At 49.5% G+C, this 22,935-nt stretch overlaps 1 protein-coding gene across 2 annotated transcripts in view; it reads left to right on the top strand.

The window, feature by feature from the left end:
• MYLK (myosin light chain kinase) overlaps window positions 1–22,935 on the top strand; it is a 238,424-nt gene that overhangs the window by 135,755 nt on the left and 79,734 nt on the right. For both annotated transcript variants that reach the window (XM_081066712.1, XM_081066713.1), the window contains exons 11-14: window positions 1,731–1,883; window positions 15,485–15,622; window positions 17,215–17,412; window positions 18,096–18,345. In XM_081066712.1, coding sequence (XP_080922838.1) covers window positions 1,731–1,883; window positions 15,485–15,622; window positions 17,215–17,412; window positions 18,096–18,345 — 739 coding nt within the window. The remainder of the gene's footprint in view (window positions 1–1,730; window positions 1,884–15,484; window positions 15,623–17,214; window positions 17,413–18,095; window positions 18,346–22,935) is intronic.

The following is a 22,935-nucleotide window of genomic DNA, read 5'->3' as shown; positions in this document are numbered from 1 at the left end:
CCTGCAGTCATGAAAAACTGTCTATAAAGGGCCAGACAGTAAGTATTTTCAGCTTTGCAGGCCATACTGTCTCTGTCACAACTACTCAGCTCTGCTGTTGTAGCACAAAAGATATAATTTTCACATCATAAAATAGTCTTCCTTTGACTTTTTTTCAACCATTTAAGATATGTAAAAACGATTCTCAGCTTTCAGGCTGTATGAAAACAGGCCTTAGGTCAGATTTGGTCCACAAACAGTAGTTGGCCGACTCTGCACCCCTCAGGGCTGGAAAGCAAACCCACCTTCTTCTTGGTGAATCTTGGCATTTCTGCAGGCTAACCACTAGAGGGCGATCGTGTCAAGTTGGATTCTCTTGGCCACTAACTGGTCTTCACCTTGGAGCGGGAAGGGTTCTGTGTTTCCCAGTTCTGAGTGCCCTGAGGCAACAATTTTTTTTGGGGGGGCACCATTTCATCCCATGCTTGTGGGGCCAAAATGAGTTATGCTCCAGAAAAATTAGAGCTCTCAAACAACTTGTCAGTGCATGTTTCAACAGCAGCGGCCCTTTGATGGCAGATCAGGGGGTATACTGGTATTCTCAAGGAAGAGAGGTTTGGGGGTGTCATTTTCACACAAAAATAAAAACAAAAAGTGGCGTTTGATCTGCTCAGTAGCAGATTCCTGGCCCCTGCCTTTCCTAGCCCCCAGCCACCTTTTCTGAATCGGCTTGGGTCGGGCAGAACCTCTTTCCTCGGGCCCTCTGGCAAGCTTGGCAGTCTCTGCCAGGCTGTCATGGAGACATGAAGTGTTGCTGTGTGCAGAAGAAAACACTGCGTTGCAGGGAGAGGACTTCTTTCTGTACTGTCTCCCTCCCCCACCTCCCACCCCCAATTTTATGAAGTGCGAACCAGGATCCTGGGGCCTGACAAAGGCAGAAACTGACAGTTGTTTCCTATATAGCGAACAGACACATTCCTGCTCTAAGGCCAGACTCTTCAGTAATGAGATTTTATTTCCCCCTAGAAATGAAAGCTCATCTTCTGGGATGATAAAGTCCCAGAAACATATAGCATGAAGGAAGCCACTGAAGTTCATAGCATGTACCTCTGTCTCCATGCAGGACTTCACGTCCTGAATCAAGGGCCTCTTGTGGAAGGGACTCTGGGAAGTAGGGGCCAGAGTCATTCTTAGTTCCCCATATTTACCTTTTTCATGAACCCTTAATGCACCTAATTACATGAAGAAATGCACCGAATTTCAGCTTTAGGTTGAGGTTTCTGATAAATATCTACAATGCGAAATGCAATCATTTCTGGAGAATTCGAAAAGGAGCCAGGAGTTCAGTCTCTGCAAGGTCTGTTCTGCCTGAGGCTGGGCTATGGGCCAGTTGACCCTGTAAGATTCTTTCCAGGCTCAGAATGCTGTGAAGTCCAGGATGTGGATTTGGGGACTATTTATTTACACAGAATGCACAGAACTATGTCCCTCTCCCTCCCGCATTCTAAATGCCTCCAGAACCCCCCCCACACACAGCCGCTCCCTCTCCTTCATCTCCCTCGCACCTTCCTCTTTATCCACCCACAAGCCTCTGCCCAGGTGGCTGGGTGTGTAATGGCACGTCATTAGCCCTCAGTGGATCTGAGGGAGCGTGAGGAGCATCAGCGTCTTGACCACAGCAGCTCTGCTGAGGCTCACATCCCCTGCAACCGTGCTCCCCGGCCTGAGCCCGGCTGTGCTTCCCTCCACAGAGCAGCCCATCCAGTATGCTCACTCCACCTGCGAGGCGGGCGTGGCTGAGCTCCACATCCAGGACGCCCTGCCGGAGGACGATGGCACCTACACCTGTGTGGCCGAGAACACCTTGGGACGGGCGTCCTGCAGCGCCCGGGTCACTGTCCACGGTAGGAGTTTGTGCAAACACATCTGCTTTGGAGAAAGGGACGGCACCTGAAGGCAGGCAGGTGGAGGAGACGGCCTCCTGCAGTTCACAGTGACATGGGTCTGGCATGGGAGATGGACGTGCAAAGGCCAGTCCCCATCCCCCAGGGCCGAGGGAAGATGCAGGGGGAAGAGGCAAAGACTCCCTTGACTCAGGAGGCTCCCGATCTGGGAGGCAGGAAATCGCACACACTGAAAGATGACCTTGGAGGAGGAACCCCATGCCCTCAGGTCTTAGGGCTCTCGCAGATGACCCCTCACACATTGGGGGACACTGCATAACAGAATGCCAATAGTGAGATTCTAGAAGGCCATTGGCTGTCCCCCTTTTCCTTCTGCCCCTGCTCCTCCCCACCACCCCAGGTTTATTTTTAATACATCACCAGCCTGGTGTCCAGTAATCTGATTATCATGGTCCTGCATTGATCCCTACCAAGCACTTAGTCCCCAGTAGTCACGGGGCAGCCACAGGACTCAAGACGTGGTAGTGACCGTCCCCGGGGAAGTGCTTCTTGGGTCCCGGAGGTTCAGGTACGCCGACTCCCCACCCTCACCCTGGGCCCCAGCTCCTGTGTGTGACGGAGGCCTGGGGCCTTGGACTGGGTGCGCTGTACTCTGCTTTCCCTGTGGACCAGCAAGAGGACCGTGTGTCCTCACTCTGTCCCCAGGGCTCAGGCCTCCCGGGGAAAGTCTCCCTATAATGTGAGCAGCTGCCTTCTAGAAGGCCACAGTAGAGGGTTTCACTAAAAAAGGCAAGGGAAAAATCGTGCTGGTTACTGGGTTCAGTACTTCCACCTCACCCATATTTTCTCATCTAGACTTCAACAGCTCTGCGGAGGTGGGGGTGCTTTTCCTGTTTTACGCAGAGTGGTCTGAGGGTCCCAAAAACTTAATGTGACTTGCCTAATACGCCAAGCTACTTAGTCAAGCTGACCTTTCAAACCCAGATTCTCGTGACTCCACACCCGTGCCCATTTCTGGGCCTGCCCTTTCCAGAGCGTGTGTCCCCTGGCCCAAAGCGGGAGGGTGGCGCTCGGGGCTGGACAGCGTCGGCCCCACAGGGATAAAGGAACTCGCTGACCGAGGATGTGACCGCTGGCTCTGTGAGGCTCCCTGCCAAGAGGGGGCATGCTCCCTGGCCTCTCCAGTTTCTCTGAGGTGCCCCTGCAGGGATTCGTCACCCATGACCTGACCTCCCCTCCTTCTAGGAAGCCCTTCACACTCAGGTCGGAACCTGACGCTGGCCCCAGGGAATTTGTCAGCCGGCAATTCGGTTTACACACAGAACCCTTATATCCTCACAGATCTCATTTCATGGCTGACTGAGGAGCCTGGGGAAATTATGGTGATGAGACTTAAAAGGAAACAAGACCAGATCTGAGCCTCGTCTCCTTGAGCCAAGAGAGCAGCTCTCCTCTTCCCACCAAGGAGCTCTTCTTGGAGGCCCATGTGACTTACCCCAAAGTCTAGTAATGGCAGAATGGCAGAATGGTGTGCAATGGGCGTGTCATTGGAACGCCCCCTTGCTAACCTCAGCCAATAACCCAGCTAATCCAGTGCCTGTCCCAGGTTGCCTGTGTTAAGATTGGATTAGAGAGACCCAGCTGAGCTAAAAGTCCCACTGAAGTGTGTGTGTGGGGGGGGGGGGGGGCAGAGTGTCCCAGATGAAGGATCAAGAAGTCTTTGTGGTTAACATTCTTGCCTCAGGTCTGTGGGAGGAGTGGGGCCTGCCTGATCACCCATCCAAGTGTGTTTTAAAGCAGAAACAGGAGAGGTCCCCGGCAAGGACTCTGCCAGGGCCGTTTGGTCTTGCTCTGAGAGCAGCCCTGTGTGAGTGAGAACCCCTGCCCAGTGTGGGGATTTGCTGTCTTGTGAAGGCCAGAGGCTCAGATACCATAAATGGAGAAGGAGGCTGAGAGACGCAGCCACGTGCTCAGGCCGGCTGCGTTGGGGCTCTCTGCACAGGATTGGGGCTGGCTGAGCCTGGCACAGTGACACCCCTGGCTTCGTGCCCCAAGGCACTTGGGAAGCTGGAGTCCACATCCTGCACCATCCTCACTCCACAAATTGTGGAGTTGTTCTTACTTAATTGGCAGCTCCTTTGGCTCCAGGTTCTCTGGGGGCCTTAGGGGGTAGGAGATGACGACAAAGGAGGCATTTGTTCCCTACTGCGCCTGCCGCTGTTCCAGCCTTTCCCTTCGCTACCCAGGCCTGGCCTTTCTGTGGCCTCAGTGTGGCTCCAGGCCACAGTTGGAGCACAAATGTGGAGCAGACTGCCTGGGTGTGAATTCTGATCCTCTGCTCACCCCTCTTTTGACCTTGGCTGCTGTTCATTTCTCTGGGCCTCATATTTCTCTTCTGTGAAATGGGGACGCTGATAGTCACCTTGCAGTACTACGAGGGTTGAATGAATATTCATAACATCCCCAGAACATGGGAAGTACTCAGTGTCTGCTGTTAGGATGACAGTCCCACGGAGCCCCAACCTTTAAACAAGGTAAAAGTTTAAAATGCCAAGTCTAAGGAACCATCTTACCAAAGGATCAACTTTGTCACAGTGGGTCTGTCTGTTTTGGGAAGAGGGACAGAGAATCAGAGGATCAGAGAAGGGAGGTGTTGGGCCAGACACTAAAGGCTTGGTCTCCGGCATGCCATTCTAGGGTTCTGGCCACAAGAGGGCGCCAGTAGCAAAGTATCCCCCTCGGTTGTTAGGGTTCCAGGGCAGAGCTGTTTCTGAGGGCGGCTCTGCTGGAGGCAAGCTCAGTGGGAGATTTCAGCAGATACTTTGCTGAAGACCAGACATGGGGACTCTTTGTCACCTCCTTAGTCTTTTGCCAAGGTTTTGCAATCATCCAGAAGTTGCTGGCCCAGCACTCTAACATGATTTCTGCAGCCACTTTCCCCTGCTTTCTTTGCCTCCTCTCCTCTGTATCCCTTCCCCCCAAAATATGGCCAATTCCCTCCCACAAATGTCACTTCCTTGGGAGGCCTGATCACCCCGGAATGAGTTCTCTTACCAGCTGTACTACCTCCCCTGTCGTTTTGCTTATTTAGCAACAAATCTTTATTGAGCATCTACTTTGTTCTGCGGCGGCTACAGTGAAGAAGCCTGACAAGCTCTGCCTTTGTAGCATTTCCATTCTGATGTGGAGACGGGCAACAATCAGCACCTGGTTTAATCAAACACTAACAAGTGCTATTAAGAGAATGAGAATAAAGAGGGTGAAAGGGGTTCGTTTTTAGTTGAGTGATGAAAGTAGCCTCCATGAGGAGGTGACTTCTGAGCAGAGACTTCAGTGAACTGGAGAAAGAGCTCTCCATGCAGGTGGTACAGCAAGAGCAACAGCCCTGAGCCAGGAGCAAGGTCAGCCGATTCAAGGAGCAGTGAGACGGCCAGTGTGGCTGAAGCAAAGTGAGTGGGTGGCCAAGGGGTAAAGGAAGAGTTCAGAGAGAGAAGCAGGGGTACATCATGCAGTAAAATTCTGTGAAATTTTACTCTAATTGCTTGTGTATTTGTCTTCCCTGTCAAACTGTAAGCTCCCTGCAGGTGGGGACCATGTCTTATTTATTATTGCAGTAGAACAGGGCCAGCCATGTGAGTGTGTATTCAGTGAATGAATGAAACAGCAAACTGAGGTCTGTTGCGTCTCCCCAGCAGTGCAAGGAGCATACCCCCCCACACACACCTCCTCACTTGCCTGGGGGTTCCGTGCTCATGGGAGGGTACAGGAAATCCACAAACTAGTTCTCAAGAGCCCCTCACCAAATGTTCCTTCTTTCCTTCCCCCCACTTAAGGAAAAAAAATCCCCAGTAGTTAACTAAGCAGTGAAACCCTTCCCTTCTGACCCAGGAGGGAGCCTAAAGGACAATTAATCCAAATGCCTGCAGGGCCCAGCAAGACCTGAATGAAAATAAATTGTTCAGAGTATTTGGACTAACTCATTGGTGGTGGGCTTCCTGAGGCAAGAATATTTTAGTTTGTCTCCTCTTGGAGTATCTTTGTCAGGCTAAAATTCTTGAGTGACTAGATTTATTAACCTGCTAATTGCACCCATGTTGACATAGTTTTTCAGCCTAATGGTCTGTTTATTTCAGTGAAGGTCTGCTGGGCTTCTTAAAGGTGCTTAAGGACATAAAATTTGGATTTTTATTTTTATTTTTTTAACGTCTCTAGGAAAAAAATTAAACTTAATAAGCGTATTTATTAGAGTATTTGTTTTGACGAAGAGCTCCTAAGGAAAACAGTGGGCACCAGCAAAGTCAGCCATTCTTGCAAATGAAGGCGTCATTAACGCCCAGTTTTTCAGGGTAGTGACAGGCCCCCTGCAGAGCAGCTTTGAGCACTGGCAGCCTCTGTCATTGGAAGACGCTGGCTGCCACCTCCTCTCTCCTAAATTATGCTCAAGTACTCGGGACATTATGTAGTCTGTCCAGTTGGTGTCAGGTATGAACCCTGCTCGCCATGAGTTTAAAAACACAGAAAACTTTTTAATACTTGTGTTAGCTAAAGAGATATTGATTGAAGGACAAGGATAAACATTGGTTTTAGCTTGTGTCTTTTTAAAAATTTTTTTTATTTCTTGAGAACCTCAGTCTACCCAAAAGATCTGTCCAAAAGTCTTTTAAATTCTAAGAAGGTAAGCGGTTAAATATGAAATTATTTTAAAACCAATATTTTCGCTTTATATAGGTTGGCTACCACAGAATTTGGACATGTGGGTCCTTCGTGTCACAGAAGGACTTCCAAGTATATATTTGGACACTTGTGTCTGTATCCTAGAACTTGAGCCTCACTTTACTAGTCAGACATTTATAACTGTCTACAACCCACTGTAGGTCATATCTACCATTTACTTGCTTGGAGTCCTTGGTCAGAAATGCCATCCAGAATTACAGCTTTGTGTTCCTAATGGCAAAATGTGAGCCTTGCTGTGACAGCGTGGTGAAGAGTGTGGTTTCCAGGCCCTCATCAGGAGGGAACATTGGGTGGTTTGGATGCTCTACCTTGACGTTTCAAGTTTGATGAGAACTTCTAAGGCAATATGAAGGCCGTGGCTGCAACGATCCCCGCTGCTCATCCAGCTACCCTATCATTACTGGTCAGGGATCTTTTCTGGGATGTCATACGTCATGGTTTCCTTTCATTCTTTTCCTTGCACCCTTCTCTTCCCATTTGCTTCTTAGGTTCTAGAGAAGTCAGTGGGGAAGAAAAGCTAAAAGAGAGCAGGATTGTGAGGGAAGACTCTGTGTGTGTGCCTCAGATGTAGATATCGTACTGACTCTCCAAGTAGGCTTGTTTGGTTAGGACTTCTGTTGAGAGAGAAGTCAGATACCTCCCTGGGGATTTGCACTTTGCGTAGACACCCTGCAAATGGGAAGAGGCTGGGCTCCACGTCCACTGAGTGATGGTAACCTTCCTTTGATGAGTTCTCTGGAGCCAACAGTTCATGAATTTAGGGAAAGGAGAAGGCAAGCCTTCCTCCCTAGACCGTGCCGGATTTTGAGCACCAAATAAAGGAGGTAGGAGGGACTGTGCTTCCAGAACTTCCTTCAGTTGGTGATTTACTGAATTTCCATAGTATGACAGTGTTTGGAGTGAAGCAGATTTGCGGTTGGAATGGTATTTTGCGTTGTAGTGACTAAGCAGAATAGCTCAGGCTCAAGTTTAAGGAAAATCCATAGTAGATCTGAGATAAAGAAAATTGTTTTCCCTGGCCCTAACTTTCTAAGAGGTCTGTGTCCTCCTGCTTGAGAAGTGTTGGGAGAGTGAATGTTAGGAAGTGGAGGAGAGCCATTCCACGTCCATTTTCATAAGGTGACCACCCGTGAATCCAGAATGCTCTCAAGTTGCTGACAGACGGGGGATGGGACTTGGTCAGTGTCTGTGACAGCAACAGGCAGAGGTCCTTTGTCTCTCTGTCTCTCTGCAAGAGACAGCCCTGGGCAGCTTCTTAGGTGGCGGGTGTTTTCTACCAATATCCTGTCTCTATTTTCTATTTCTGTGTCATCTGCTTCAACACGTTCAATGTAGCATTCCACAATTTTTCGTTTGAATCTGAAACCAGTTTTGAATGAGCTGACAGACTGCAGAGGGCTGTTTTCAAGGAAAACTCCTCCGCTATTCACGGGTAAACATGTGCATTTAATGCAAATTCAGATCCAGAAACATGGTGCTTCAGACAGTAGCGTGTTGGCTAATAAAAGTTGGCAGGTGGAGAAAATACACCCAAGGAAAAATTCAGAGTTGGTTTTCCTACTAAACCCATACAATGGAAAGGAAGGACTCTGAAGGGGAAGACAGGAGAATTATCGTAGTATGGAGGGAGATTCTGAGATCACAGCCAGACACTGGGACCCAGGCTGGAGGAGGGTCTTAATTTCAAGCCCAAGAGAAGCTAGAGGCCTCGTTCATGTCTCCAGGTGTGTGGAACGGGTTATACAGGTTATTGTGTAAGAATTAATAAGAAAGGTAAATTGCACCTGTTGTGTGGGTATTTAATACTTTCTCCAAATAAAAGCTTTTCAAAAATATAATATCGGGTGAATACCAATTCATGTGTTTTCAACTAAAACCTCTGTCCGTTAGTGTTTTTAATGAAGAACATTGTTTTGATAGAAAATCTCATCAGTTAAAAAACTGGTTTGTTTTGTTTAATTCCCGTAACAACTCCTCTTTCCACTTTTGAATGAACTCCACTTTACGGTTGAAGAAAATGGATGCTCAGAGGTCGTCAGCTGTCCAAAACCCCAGCTAAGATGCGGCAGCCGTAGGCTTCCTACTGATCCCACCTCTGTGCTTTCTGCTTTGCTGCTGTGGGACCCTGATGAGTCCTTTGCCTGATGCTTTTGCTTCACCAGAGCAAGAACTGAATGTTTCAGTTCATGAGTAGGAGCTGTCTTGAAAACCAGTTTCTGGGGCCAGCCTTTTAGCTCAGTGGATTAGAGCGTGGTGCTCATAACACCAAGGTTGCTGGTTTGATCCCCACATGGGCCACTGAGAGCTGCGCCCTCCACAACTAGATTGAAAACAACTTGACTTGGAGCTGATGGGCCCTGGAAAAACACACTTTAAAAAAAACACCCCCCCCAGAAAAACAGTTTCTGATGAGTCAAAACAGAGCAAAAGTAGACAAGGAGGAAGAACAGTGGCATGTGAGGTCAGTGGGATCAGAAAGCCATGTGTCTCTCTCCCTCTCCTTCCTTTCCCCCTCCATCTCGCTCCCACATTCCTTCTCTCTTCTTCCCTCTCTCCTCTCTCTCTCTACTCTTCCCTTTCTCCTACTGGTTCCCTTTCTCAAGTCCTGTTGACAGCTTTAGTCTCTATGGCATCATGTCTACCTGTCAATAAACTGCTTAAAAATATTCTGAATCTTCGTTCTTGTCTTCCCATCGTAGGATAGGCTTGGTCCTTTTTATTTTCTCTCAGAATGGAATAGTATCCCATAGCTAGCAACTCTATTTAATGACGAAGTGAGTCGGTGAGTGGTAAGTCATTGGCCAGGGAACCACGTCCCGAAGCAATAGATCCACTCACTTTACATCTTTAATCCTAGGCCAGTAACTCAAGGAGGCTCAGCCCTTCCTGGATTCCAGAGAGAAGGCCTTCTCTGGGCTTGGTCTCAGCAGAGCAGCCAAAAGAACAGCTGTGGGAAAAACCTGGGGTATATTTAGTCTGGCCCCACTTGAGCTGGGTAGCAAGTCTGTCCCTAGGTCCCAGGGACCCCTCCCTTGCTATTTGTGTGCCACAGCCCGTGCCTGCTGTCCCCAAGGTTCCCTGCCCTTCTCAGGTTCCCTGAGGCACCCTCGCCACTGAGGGCTTTGCCTCAGACCCTGGCTCTTCTCCCCCTGCCACGAACCAGAACCGTGACAGATGACAGCTAAAGCACAACCCCACAAGAGTGTATCTCTAGGGTAACCAGTGACTCCGGGCATGAACACAATGATAGAAAGCTCCCTGTGGAATCTAGGTGGCCAACCTGTGTTCTCAGGACAGTGGAGGGAGAGATCCCAGACCAGGAACCTGTTGGTCATACCAGCCCCAGGAGCTTGGGACAGGCCAGCTTCTTTCTCTGAGCCTCAGCTCCCCCTGCTGTTCAATGGGGAAGCAATCTGTCCCACACCACAGGAAGTTGAAAATAACACTGAACAGCGTCATGAACATTATACTTTAGAATCTCAAAGTGCTGAACTTTGTAAGAAATTGTCACCATGTCATCTCATTGGCGGCTGTCCATGCCCTTTCAGATCGCTGCCTGATTAAATGTGAATGTCCTGGTTTGGGGGGACTTTTCTCATTATAGTATTATCAGATTGAGTTCGTTCCACCAGAAAGACCCGTTGGACGACGAATGGCACAAAACCTTTATTTGTATAGTTATTATGTGCCAGATATTGTTCTAGCTGCTTTACATATGTTATTTCTTTTGGTCATCTAAAAACCCGGCAATATTTGTCATGCGTGGTGTTGATGATGTACAGGCCACTTATCAGCGTTGGATTTTCATCAGCAATGATGATGACTGTCTCATCAGCAGTTTAGAGGAGAGAACAATGAGGCTTAGTGTGGGGAGCTTGCGTTAGCTCATGCAGCTAGAGCTATGGGCTCAAAGCACCAGTGTACATCTGTCTCTTCTTTTATCGAATTCCACAGAGGAGTGAGGAAAAACTGCTGCATGGTGTGTAGGCCACAGATGAGCCAGAATAATTTGCTTAGCTTTGCAATTAAGTGGAACACATATTGCCCTTTTTACCTGGCTTCCCCTGCTCTGCTTTAGCACTTCTCCCTTGTCAAAGGTGTAAGGTGTGGGTCAGCAGGCATTATGTTTGTCCTCGTGGAGAGTTCCCCCCCGGGTGCCACTGAAAAAGCTGGTTCCCTTGGAGGAGACAGTCTCCTGAGCGTCTTGGCCTTACTGTCAGGAGGCCTGGATGTAAACTCTAGGTCTTCCTGTAACAGACACTGTGACCTTGGGCAGGTCACTTTCCCTGAGCACACCTGGCCTCTCGGTCAGTAAAGCGGGGCGGGGGGAGGGGGGGTGTTGGGCTCGAGTTTCAGGATTCTATTAGGGCTGCTTTTCTCGGGCCTCCTAAAGGCAGCTGCTTGCCCTAAAACTGAGATCCTCACTGGCTCCTTAATCCCAGCGCAGTGTGTTTGTAGGGAGGGTTGGTTAGTTGTCTCACCCTGTGAAGAATTTGGGGCAGTTGAATGACTTAGTCACTCACTAGTGTGGATTCACAGTCCCTCTAGTCCCATGTGACCCCAACCTGAGGTCTGAGAACAGGTTCCTCCTGCACAGTTACTCCCGCTCACATCCCTCTTCTGGCTGTGGGTCCTTGGGGAAGAAAGAACAGGGTCAGGAGGCCATGGGTGACCCCGGAACTAAATGCCTGCCCCAGGCCAGTTCCCACAAATTCAGTCACTCTGTTCTCTCTCCTGGAGGGACAGCCGTGAAAGTTTGTTCTCAATTGACTTTAGAAATATCCCATGATATTTTTAAGCAACGGTTTTGTATTCCTAACAGTATTTGCCTCAGGTCACATAAAAATGAGTCTGTAATCTTTGGATGCGGGCCCAGTCTTCATTTGTGTGTCTTGTGTGTCATTGCTGATAATAAACCCACCAAGTAATTGAGCCCAAGTGGATAGGTGTGAGTCAGCTGCCAGCCCAGCCTCACAGAGTGTCCTCTCAGATGGTCTGAATAGTCTGAACAGTCGTACAAAGTCTTTCCACATATTGTCTCAGAACTCCCCACGTCCTGGGATGGATACCATTATTAACCGTTAATATCGGGACGGAAGTTGAACTTCGGATAGAAGCGGTGACTTGCTTGAGGCCAGAACCCAGCCTCAGACCGTAGCTTTCCAGTGGCTTTCAGAGAACCAGCGAGAAGTGGCGGAGGCGGGAGAGGGGTGCAGGCAGTGTCCAGGCCACCGCTCAGGAGGAGGAGACACAGATATGCTTTGGTCCCCACTTGCCGAGACCCATAGGATGACGTGGCTTTGCCAAAGGTCCCGGCCAGGACACTGGGCAGTGGGGAGACCCAAAGAGGAGCTGCCACTGCCTTGAAGGAAAGGGAGCCGGAATGCCCGAGGTTCCTGCCGCACCTATAAATGAGAGTGTGTGCACGGAGCTCAGGGTAGCTGGGGACTCTGGCTGAGAGAGAAGGGAGCACTCTGGACAGGCGAAAACATTTTGTCCTCATGCCTTCCCCGTCTGTGCAAGACAGGAAATTCCTCAAGTCTCCAGAGGCAGCCTGCTTTCCTGGCCACTGCAGCCCAGTCAGAGAAACAAAATCTCTGCATTTTCAATAGTGGCCCCCCAGGCCACCCCCGCGGTCCCTTACCAAGGCTGCCTGGCTGCCCCTCTGTCAAAGGCAGCAATACTGGGGGTGGGGCCAGGGGACCTGAAACCCCATCCTCTGCTGCTGGACTGTATGGTTACCCTGTCTGACTGAGCTCACACTCCAGCTCCTTGCCCTTCATACTGCACTTACTCTAGAGGAAATTTTCCTCCAACCCCCCAGGCCTTTCCAGCCTCTCCCATCCTTGTTCCCAGAGGCTACACGTGGAGAGCTCTGCAGTGGGCCATATTTTGTTTTCAGTGCCAACAGATGAAAATTCAGTGGCAAGTTTGGAGTTAGGCCTTTCTCAGGTGTGTATAGCACCCTGGAAATGGATCCCCTTGGCTACATGCTTCCTGGAGAAGACCTGATGTTTGTGGCCTCGTGTCAATAAGTACCCAAAATATCAGTCGTTTTCCCCCAAAACTTAGAGTTTAAGTTAGAGGTCTTGTAGCCTTCTCCATCCCTACCCCCATCAAAAGACAAAACCAGAAAAGTTGAAAAAAAAAAAAGCAATTATTAAAGGTCAAAGCCATCTGGCTGGCAAAACAAAAGGCAAGATCAGAGACTGGGCAGTTGTGAGCTCTTCCTGCACCAGGGCTGTCCTGTGTGGGAATGCCACCAGCTCAGCCCCTTTGCTGCCTCTTCCCATTGGGCTCACATGAGGCAGGTCAAAGCCAGCTTCAGGAGGCTTCCAAGAATAACCTGTTTGTTAACCCATTTCCCCAGAGAACTGAATGGGGGTGAGTGGGCCAGCCTTGAACCGAGAGAGTTGTTCTAGTTTATGATTTTGACTCGCTGGTATGCTCCTCTCTCTCTCAGAGAGAGAGAGAGAGAGAGAGAGAGAGAGAGATCTTTCCACTCTGCTTTTTATTGAGGTAATATTCATGTACCGTAAACTGCATAGATGAGGTGTGATCAAAAATTACGGTGAATGTTTGAATTTTTTAAAAATTATTACAGTAAAAGACACGTTGCCATTAATCCCCCTCAAAACACTCCCCCTCGCTTCAAACACACTTACCCCATCCTTCTTGCCACTTTCTGAAGCAGTTCTGGAAGTCCTCTTCCGTGAGTGTCTTTAGTTGCTCTGGCCTGGCTGCCTCGATGTCCTGAGTCGATCCAAAACGTTTACCTTTCATGGTCATTGTGACTTTGGGGAAGAGCCAGAAGTCGCACGGTGCCAGATCTGGGGAATAAGGTGGATGAGGGCACACCGTAATGTTTTTATATAACAGAAATTGTACCAGAAATGATGAGTGACACGGAGCCTTTTCATTTCGATCATAAAATACGGTGAATGCTGCTGCCAAGTGCCACCCAATGGAAAGACAGGGATTTTCAATATGGGAAGCAGCCTGTCGAACCTTAGTAACAGTGTGAGACAAGTTTCAACTTGGTCGGTGCAGTCAGTCAGGTGTGAGTCAGGTGTGAGCTGAGAGAAGGTGTGTTTTAAAGTGTGCCGTAAATCATCCTCCATCACAATGCTCTGTGTCACACATCACTTCTTGTATACGGCAATTTCTGTCAAATAAAAACATTACGGTGTCTCCTCATCCACTTTATTCACTGCGTCTGGCACCGGGCAGCTTCTGGCTCTTCCCCAAAGTCAAAATGATTCAGGACATCGAGGCAGCCATGATAGCGCAACTAAAGACACTCATGAAAGAGGACTTCCAGAACTGCTTCAGAAAGTGGCAAGAACGATGGGATAAGTGTATTCAAAGGGAGGGGGAATATTTTGAGGGGGATTAATGGCAATGTGTCTTTTTCTGTAATAATTTTTGTTAATTTAAACATTCACCATATTGTTTGATCACACCTTGTATTTATGGCATATGATTTGAAACTTCACCCATGAAACCTTCATCACAGTTAAAAAAAAAAAAAGAAAAAAAATCTCCATCACCCCGACATGCTTCCTTGTGCACCTTTACAATCCATGCCCTCAACCTCTGCCCAAAGCCACCACTGATCTGCTGTCTGTCACTACATTTTGCATTTTCTGGGATTTTAGATAAATGGACTCATCCAGTATGTACTCTTTCTTTGTCTTCTTTCGTACAGTGTAATTTTTGTGAGATTTATCCCTGCTAGACAGAGATAAATCCCAGATAGACACTACAGTGTCTGTCATCCGTCCATTCCTTTTTATTTCAGCGAAGTACTCCATTGAAGGGCTGTTCAGAATTTGTTGATTCATTCACTTGTCAATGGGTGTGTGGGTTGTTTCCAGTTTGGGGCCATTAGGAATAAAGTTGCTATGAATAAGTCTTTGTATGTGTATAAGTCTTTGTATGGGTATGTGCTTTCATTGCTCCTGTATAAATACCCAGGAGTAGAACCATTGGGTCATGTGGTCAATGTATATTTAACTTTTTTTAAAAACAGCCAAACTGTTTTCAAAAGGGTCTGTATCACTTCACGTCACCAGCTGTGTATGAGAGTTTCAGTGGTCCCGCATCTTCGCCAACACCAGTGTTTGAGATGATCAGTCTTCTTAATTTAGTCATTCTCATAAGTGTTTGGCTTTCTTGAGGTGCTTCAAAATCTCATGAGATGGCAGTGGAGCACCATGCAGTCATAGAAAACAATGAGGAAGTTGTTCAGTTCTGTTCCATGAGAGACATCAAGATATATCGCTCAATGAAAAAACAAGAGCCCAGTCATTGTGTATACTCTGCTACTATTTTTCTTGAGAAAAGAAAAGAAAAGATGATGCCTGTTTGCTTATATGTGTTATACACATTGGCCATCTCCAGCAAGAACAATAAGAAACTGAAAATTGGTTGCCTCTGGGGACAAATGCTAGATGGACAGGGGTGGATGGGAGACTTGACACATACTCTTTGGTACCTTTTGAATTTTGTGTCATGTGAGGGTATCAGTTGTTCAAAACAGTAAGTAAACTTTAAGAAAAAAAATCTTATAACATGCCAAGTATTGCCCCGACCCTTTGAAGTTCTCCTGAGGAACCTAGATTGGGCGCGGCCCTGCAGGGGCCTGGTTCTTTCCCCACTGTCAGGCTAGAGCACGGTCACGCCAAACAGAGAAAACGGCACACCTTGTTCTCGCTGCTCTCCAGCACCTCCCCCAGCTCCTCATCTATTAGCGGTCAGTTTCTGGCGGGAACCTGAACCGGACGGTCTTGTGCCCAGGGATCATTGAGTCTGTGTTTGTCACATGAATGAGTGGATGTTCACCCCTTCTGTTGTCTGCCACACAGAAAAGAAAAGTGACGGGAAGAGCGAGTACCTCCTGCCCGTGGCTCCCAGCAAGCCCGCCGCACCCCTCTTCCTGCAGGGCCTCTCTGATCTCCAAGTCATGGACGGAAGCCAGGTCACCATGACAGTCCAGGTGTCAGGTCTGTCTCTGCGTCTGTCCCCTCAGGACGTCTGTGAAAGTGGGCGTGGTTGCAGCGTGGGTGTTGCACCCGATCATTGGCTCACCAAAAAATCAGTCAGGGACTATGAGTCAGTGGACCCAAGGAAGGGAGCCTCTTGGTCCCTCTTTTCTGCTTTCTCAGAGCAGGGTTTTCTGGATTCAAGGGTAACTAGTCCCAGGGAAGAAGATGGCCACAGCTCGAGGGGTGAGGGAGTCATGTGACAACAGTGTGGCCAGTGTTGCCGGTGGATTTCAAACACTGGTGCAAAACCAGATGATGTGAGAACTTCCCAACTCTTGGAAGATATTCTCAGTTTCTCTATTCAGATTTTAAGGTGAGAAGATAGAGCAGAGGTTCTAAAACAGAGAGGTGGTGACAAGACCATGTGATTAGCAAGCAGCCCAGTGTGAGATGTCACAATCCTTGCAAGGCCAACAAGAGACGCCTGGGGAGTTTACCATTCATTCCATAAATGGTTACTGGCCACTGATGAGTCCTTCTGATAGCCTGGGGGTTGCCCTCCTGGGTCTTTAGTTCCTCTTCAGCTACCGAAGCAATAAAATGAACATGGCCTCACAGTTTTCGCAATCCCTGGGTAAACCTCCTGCTACTGCAGGGTGGAGGCAGCCTGTGACAGTCCCAGGCAGAGCTCTGAGGCCGCTCCCCTGGCCACACTCCTCAGGGTGACAGAAATCAGAGACGCTGTGCACCTGGCCTCCAGACTTGCGCTGGCTAACCCAGGAGACAGGTGTGGTCTCCTCTGTCCTGGAGCCCCTCCAGAACCACTCGGGCTCCCTCGGCAGCCATCCTGGCGCCTTGTTCCTCTGGAAGCAGAGCATACCAGCTCAGCTCTAACCATAGAGAAAACCCTCCCTGGTGGCCATTGGTTTATGCCTCCAACAAATGGCTAGAAACTGCCCAGGAAAGTAGATTAGTAAAAACTGAAAATGCTATTCCCCATGAGCTGTGTTTAGAAATTCCATATGTTCCGATGCCCATCTTCACCCTCAGACAACATTGGTTTGGTAGCAACATGAAATGCAACTGAGCTTCCCTGCTGGTGAAAGTTGACAAGAGCGTTACCATGAAGTCCCGTAGTGTTGCCTGGACATGCCCCATGTGAGGCAGCGCAGAGCAGGAAACACGTACACCTCCAACCCGGTGGGCCTGTTACCACTCAGTATCACCAGGCAGCTTGAATTTTAATTTTTAAAACCATTCTTCTTGGGTTTTTTTGTTTTTTTTTTATCTCTGAAATTGTACTTTTTCACTTCTGGGTTCTTTCTAGTCTCCCCAAATCTGTTGTTAAATAATTATAATGAACACGTAGTGAGTACATTCTTTGTGCCAGATGCTGTTCTAATCCGCCGTGCTAGTGGGCTGCTCAGGGGGCTGAATGAGCTTACTTAGTCCTTCCAGTAGCCCTTTGAGGTCGGTGCGGTGACACTATATTCCTGCTGGGGAAACTGAGGCACAGAGTGACGTATTTAGTGCGGTGTCACAGTACAGGGCGCCGAGTTGCCGCAAAGGCCCAGGGAAGCACCGATCCCCTGCCCTTCCTCCCCATTCAGGGACCCCACCCCCTGAGGTCGTCTGGCTTCACAACGGGAATGAGATCCAGGAGTCGGAGGACTTCCACTTTGAACAGAGAGGCACTTGGCACAGCCTTTGTATCCAGGAGGTGTTCCCGGAGGATACGGGTACCTACACCTGTGAAGCCTGGAACAGCGCCGGAGAGGTCCGCACCCAGGCCGTGCTCACGGTGCAAGGTGAGGCTGCCCAGTGGGTACGGGCAGGGGGAGGTGCTGCCATGGGCTCTCCAAAAGCAACTTGGAGGCCAGGCAACCATATGAGCCTGCTTTGCTCCCCACGTGGACCTTGTGCTCTCTGAGTCCCATCCCAGACCCAGCAGCCAGCTCCTTACCTTACGTCAGCCTTTGGCTGAGTGGGGCTGCCCTGCCCTGCCTTCTCAAGTCCCTGCCCTCTCTGGTGACAGCTGCATAGAGTGCTAGGGGAGAAATCACATAATACACATTAATAATTTGGCACATGGAGTTTGATGTGAGTTGTGGCCCTTTTAGGGTCCTTGCCTTTAGAGAGCCTCCATTTAAGAGGAGAGACACGTTACGTGCACACAAAGCAGGTGACAACTCTTAATCATCACATCTGATAAGATCATGACTGCCCAGCTCAGGGCCCCTGTACCGTCTGGGCTACGTTCCCTTGCTTTGGATATACAGTCATGTCAGTATTATCCTTTGAGAATGTAACCAAGATGGATTTGCCATAAAAAAGTCATGCTATATCTATATATGCAATAAAAGTGGTTTCTGGACAAGCTGTTCTTATTTGGTAACACGCTGTCTTCTAATCTTCACCCCCGTGGGGAACTGAGTGGACCCTGGCTGCTGAAAGGCCTCCCTCTCTACCTCAACCCTTTGCCAACTTCCAGAGCCTCAGGATGGCACCCAGCCCTGGTTCATCAGCAAGCCTCGCTCGGTGACAGCCTCCCTGGGCCAGAGTGTCCTCATCTCCTGTGCCATAGCTGGCGACCCCTTCCCCACCGTGCACTGGCTCCGAGACGGCAAAGCTCTCTCCAACGACACGAGCCACTTCGAGGTGCTTCAGAACGAGGACGTGTTCACCCTGGTTCTGAAGAATGTGCAGCCCTGGCACGCCGGCCAGTATGAGATCCTGCTCAAGTGAGTCTGTGTGGCCTGCCCTCCAATTCCTACTTCCTGTCAAAGTCCCGACCTGGGCCTGGGAAGCCAGAGGAAGCGTAAAATACTGTGGGGCTGGGCTTCAAGGTGAAGAATGGGCAGGCTTGATTCTGCGGACAAGCTTTCATTTCTTCCCGTTCAGTACAACGGACATTCATTGAGAACCTTTCCTTTTGGGTGCAGTTCCCCAGAGTCCTGTGTCTTACTACATTCTGCCTTTGTCCCCCCGTAATTTGGTGCACAGAGAATATGAAAGAGGGAAGAGTGGATTAAACTTGGAAAAGCAAGAGGATAGAGGGAATTATTAGTTATCTCTTTCTGTGTAACAAGTTATCCCAAAACTTAGCATCTGAAAACAACAATTATTGTCTCACAGTTTCTATGGCTCAGGAATTTGAACCAGCATAGCTAGAGGTGATTCTGGGGTCAGGTTTGTACATGAGGTTGCAGTGAAGATGTCAGCTCGGGCCGTCGTCTCTGAAGGCTTGACTGAGGCTGGAGGATCCACCTCTAAGAAAGCTAACTCACAGGGCTTTTGGCAGGAGGACTCAGCTCCTTACCGTGTAGACCTCTCCATAGGGCTTCTTGAGTGTCTTCGTGACATGGCAGCTGACTTCCCCAGAGCTCGTGGTCCAGAGAGAGAACGAGCTGGAATCAGCAATGTATTTTATGACCTGCCCTCAGCAGTCACACACCATTACTCCTGCTACATTCTATCGGTCTAAGTGCACCATTAAGTACAGTCCATACTGAAGGGGAAGGGAATAAAGTTTCACCTTTGGAGAGAGGAGTATCAGAGAATTCGTAGACATTTTAAAACCACTCCAGGGAGGTCAACTATCCGCATTCCTTTTTCCCTCCCCGTCGAGGCCTTTCTAGGTTACACAGGAAGGAAAGCTCCATGAACGCACACCGCTGTGTCCCCAGTGCCTAGAGCCGATCTGGCCCATAGTCAGCAAGTGGTAACCATTTGTTAAATGAATGTGATCCAGAAATGTTCTGCTGTTTTCAAAATGCTTTCTTAAAATTCCATGCCAACCCTGGGTTGATGGAGACAGAACGCCAGCCCCTAGGATTGGTCTAAACGTTAAAGAAGAGCACTTGGCAGCACCTTGACCCCCAAAATAGGAGGTTATATCACATCCTGGGGGTAGCTGGACCTGCCCTGGCTCAGGCACCTGACCGCTTTGCAAGGGGCTTGCTCTCCTAGATAAATCATTTCCCTATACTGTGCCCCTTAGGTTCAAGGCTCTGTGGCCACATTCTAAGGCTACTACCGTGATGGAGCATTATTCCTGTAATAATAGCAAAGCCTAGTATGTGCCTCATCTCCATGTGTCCTTTCTGGGCCTGTGCTTTATACTTGTGTCGGTTAGCTTTTACTGCGTAACAAACCACCTCAATACTTAGTGGCTTAAAAAACAAAGCCACTATTATTTCTTAGGAATCTGTGGATCTGCTAGGAAGTTATGCTGAGCTGGGCAGGGCTCAATGAGTCTCAGGTGAGCTAATGACACATCTGTGGTCAGCTGATGAGATGGTTGTGGGCTGGCTGGTCACGCTACTACCATGAGCAGTCTGCTCAGAACACACCAACAGCCTTTACTTACTGGCTGAATCACTTACTCTCAGGAAGGCACATCTGCCTCCAAGAGAGATGATGCACTCTTCTCCTAGACCGTTACAAATAATGGAAACTGATTCTATGCGAGAATAGAGCTTGACTGCATGGAAGGAGTAGTGCTTTGAGTCAGTGTTAATCAAATCAGACATCCTAAAAGAGATGAGCTTTTTGTGGCATTTTGAAGAAAACAGGCTGAGGCTTAGCAAATGCGTGAAGGCTTGGCTTGTTGAGGGCCTGTTGGATAGACTGAGTAGGAAAGGGTAGGGCAGAACAAAGCGCAGGCTGTGGGAAGTTAGCCAGGCCAGCATGGGGGGATTGCATTGGGAGGTCAGCAGGCAGACTGTCTGGGCCCAGCTGGGGATAGTCATAAAACTTAGACTGTCCCAGCTGGAAGAGACTTCAGAAGTTATCTAGCTGCCTCCTCATTTAATACTGGGGGAAACTGAGGTCTCAGGGTCACGGCCTTGCTTATGGCCACCCAAAGGCCAGTCGCAGAGCTCAGATTGGAACCCTAATCTCTGTCTTTAAATCAGATGCTCTTCCATTCCGTTTCTCCCAAGTGCATTGGGAACGTGGGGAACCTGGGAAATTGCACTCCAGTCCCCATCCACGCAGCCCTTACCCCTTTTCCCTCCCCAAAGTCCAGCCTCTTTGTTCCTTTGGGAGGCTGGTGCCCTGGCCTTGGCTTTGTCCCCAGCTGAGAAGGAGCAAGTCAGTGGAAAGTTCTCCTGGGAAATGTGTGCCAGGCCTGCCAGGGGCCTCGCTCCCCTCCAGCTTTCTCATCCTGACAAAAGTCAGACCTAAACCCAGGACGAAATACCTTTCAAGAAGGAAGACTGGATGGCTGGGAAGAAGCTAGGGTGAGAGAGCGAGGGTCCTATCTGTCCTTGCTAAAGTTGTGGGGTAGGTGGTTTCTACCTCCCCTTCCCTTCCCTGAACTAAAAGGGGAAATGTCAAAAAGTCAGCTCCAAATCCAGCTGAAATGTTTGAAACATTGATATTCTCCAGGAAATCAGTCTTTAAACTAATTTTGCATATAAAATTCATTCCAGAGGTAGGTGATTCAGAGAGGGACAACATCCAAGGATTTGTACCCAAAGAGTGGGCTTCTTATTCAGGGGTTGAGAGGTGAGGGCAAAAAGTGTTCTGTGAGTTTATAAAAGGTGCAGCTTACAGGGTGGTAGCCTCATATTCTCTGTGGCAGCACCTAGGCTGGGTGTGCGGCAGGGACCTCCCCCTCAGACCCCGGCCTAACTTGAGTATGTGCAGATACCCAAGATGGACCCAAAGGCCAGTTAGATTATGTGATGTGTGGATCCCAGCCAACAGGCCTGTCAGACCTTTGTGGGATTCCGATGAGCCATGATTCACCTTAAAGGCCCTGCAGAAATAGCAACCCCTGGGTCACCCCGAGGGACGATCCACGTAGTGGCCAGCCACCGGACCCTGAGGCCTCCACAATCCGTCTGCCCCTCAGACTGCCCGGTGCCTCGGGGTGAGGCAGAGGCCCCCGGCGTGCCTCCCCTCCTTGAGAGAAGGTAATGGAAAACAACAGAAGCCCTTACCTGCTTCTCCCACGAGCAGACAGAGCTTACTCCAGTGCAGCGGACAGGGCGCCCCACCATTTCAAGCCTCTGAAGAGTTTGGCTGGGGTAAAGCAGGGCCATCTGGTCAGCGTCTGCTGCTGATTTTTGCGTCTGGGCTACGTTCTACTTGTGACAGGAGGAAATTCAGCTGAGGAGATGTTGAAAAGGGCTACTGCGGAAATATGGCCCTTGGGCAGCGTGCTCCTGCTCCACAACAACCCCGGGCATCATACCCTGTGCCTGAGAGAAAAATGGGAAACAATGGCCTGATACTGGCCAGCTTCCTGGCAGAAGTGGGGTGCCAGGGTCCTGGGCCTCACCCCCAAATGACCTCGCATGATTATTCCACAAGTTGATCCAAGCCCCATAAGCCTTCTGTGTTAAGTGCTCAGGGTTCTCTGAAGGCCTCCCAGCCTTCCCAGGGCCTGACAGTAAGGAGGCACCTAGCTGCCCTTTGTTAGGTAAAGGAGCACCCTGGGCCCTCAAACTCTCCAGACGTGAGGCTCCCTGAACCTTGAATCTGTGCCCTCTGAGAGCCTGAGCATTGAGGAAAGTGGCCAAGAGGGGACTCAACAGAAAAGAGGAAGGATGGGAAGCAGCAAAGGTCAACCTCTTCTTGCATCAAGTACCCAGGAATGAGCAGCAACCCCTCCGAGCCCCAAGCATCATCTGCCATGCCATGAATTGGTAGCATGTGGCCCAGAGCTGAGACGGAGGCAGAGCAGGGCAGATGCCCACATACATGGGCAGAGCTCCACGCGCACTCAGATGTCTGTCCAAGTGGGGTGGTGCATGCATGGCATGTGTTCCCAAACACGGACTCCTGAACAGTGGGAATCCGTGTGTGTGCTTGATCTAGACACACACATCCCAGAATAGATTTGTACCGATGAGCACTGCAGGGCTGAGTGGCCTGGTCACAGGTCTTGGATTCAGGCGGGCCAAGGTCCCAACTCCTTTCTCACTGGGATGTTTGGGAACAAGAAAGAACAGATATGAAAATTGTGAAAGCTGGAGGGTGCTGTATGAAATGGTGGTTATTATTATAAAGCGTTGCCTTTGGCTCTCAGACCTGCCGACACCCCATCCCCAGTCTGAGCAGAACCTCTTGGCTGGTCTGAGCTCAGCAAGGCCAGCAGGTGGCAGTGTTGTGGGGCCCGAGGGCTGAGCAGCAGCACCCGAGTGCGGGACAGCCCCGCTGCTGAGCGGAGGGCGCCTCAGCTGGTCCCACACCAGCTTGGGGAGACCGAACAGTTCTAACAGTGGGGTAAAGAATTTGGAACCATCCCCATCAGAAGGAAGAAGAGAAAGGGCCTCCCATGAGGGCGACACCTGTTAGGTCTTTAATACAGAAAGTTCTGA

Source organism: Rhinolophus hipposideros (assembly GCF_964194185.1).
Source record: "Rhinolophus hipposideros genome assembly, chromosome: 2".
NCBI classification, from domain to species: domain Eukaryota; kingdom Metazoa; phylum Chordata; class Mammalia; order Chiroptera; family Rhinolophidae; genus Rhinolophus; species Rhinolophus hipposideros.
The sequence above is the reverse complement of the archived record's forward strand: the minus strand, read 5'-3'. Positions and strand labels throughout refer to the sequence as shown.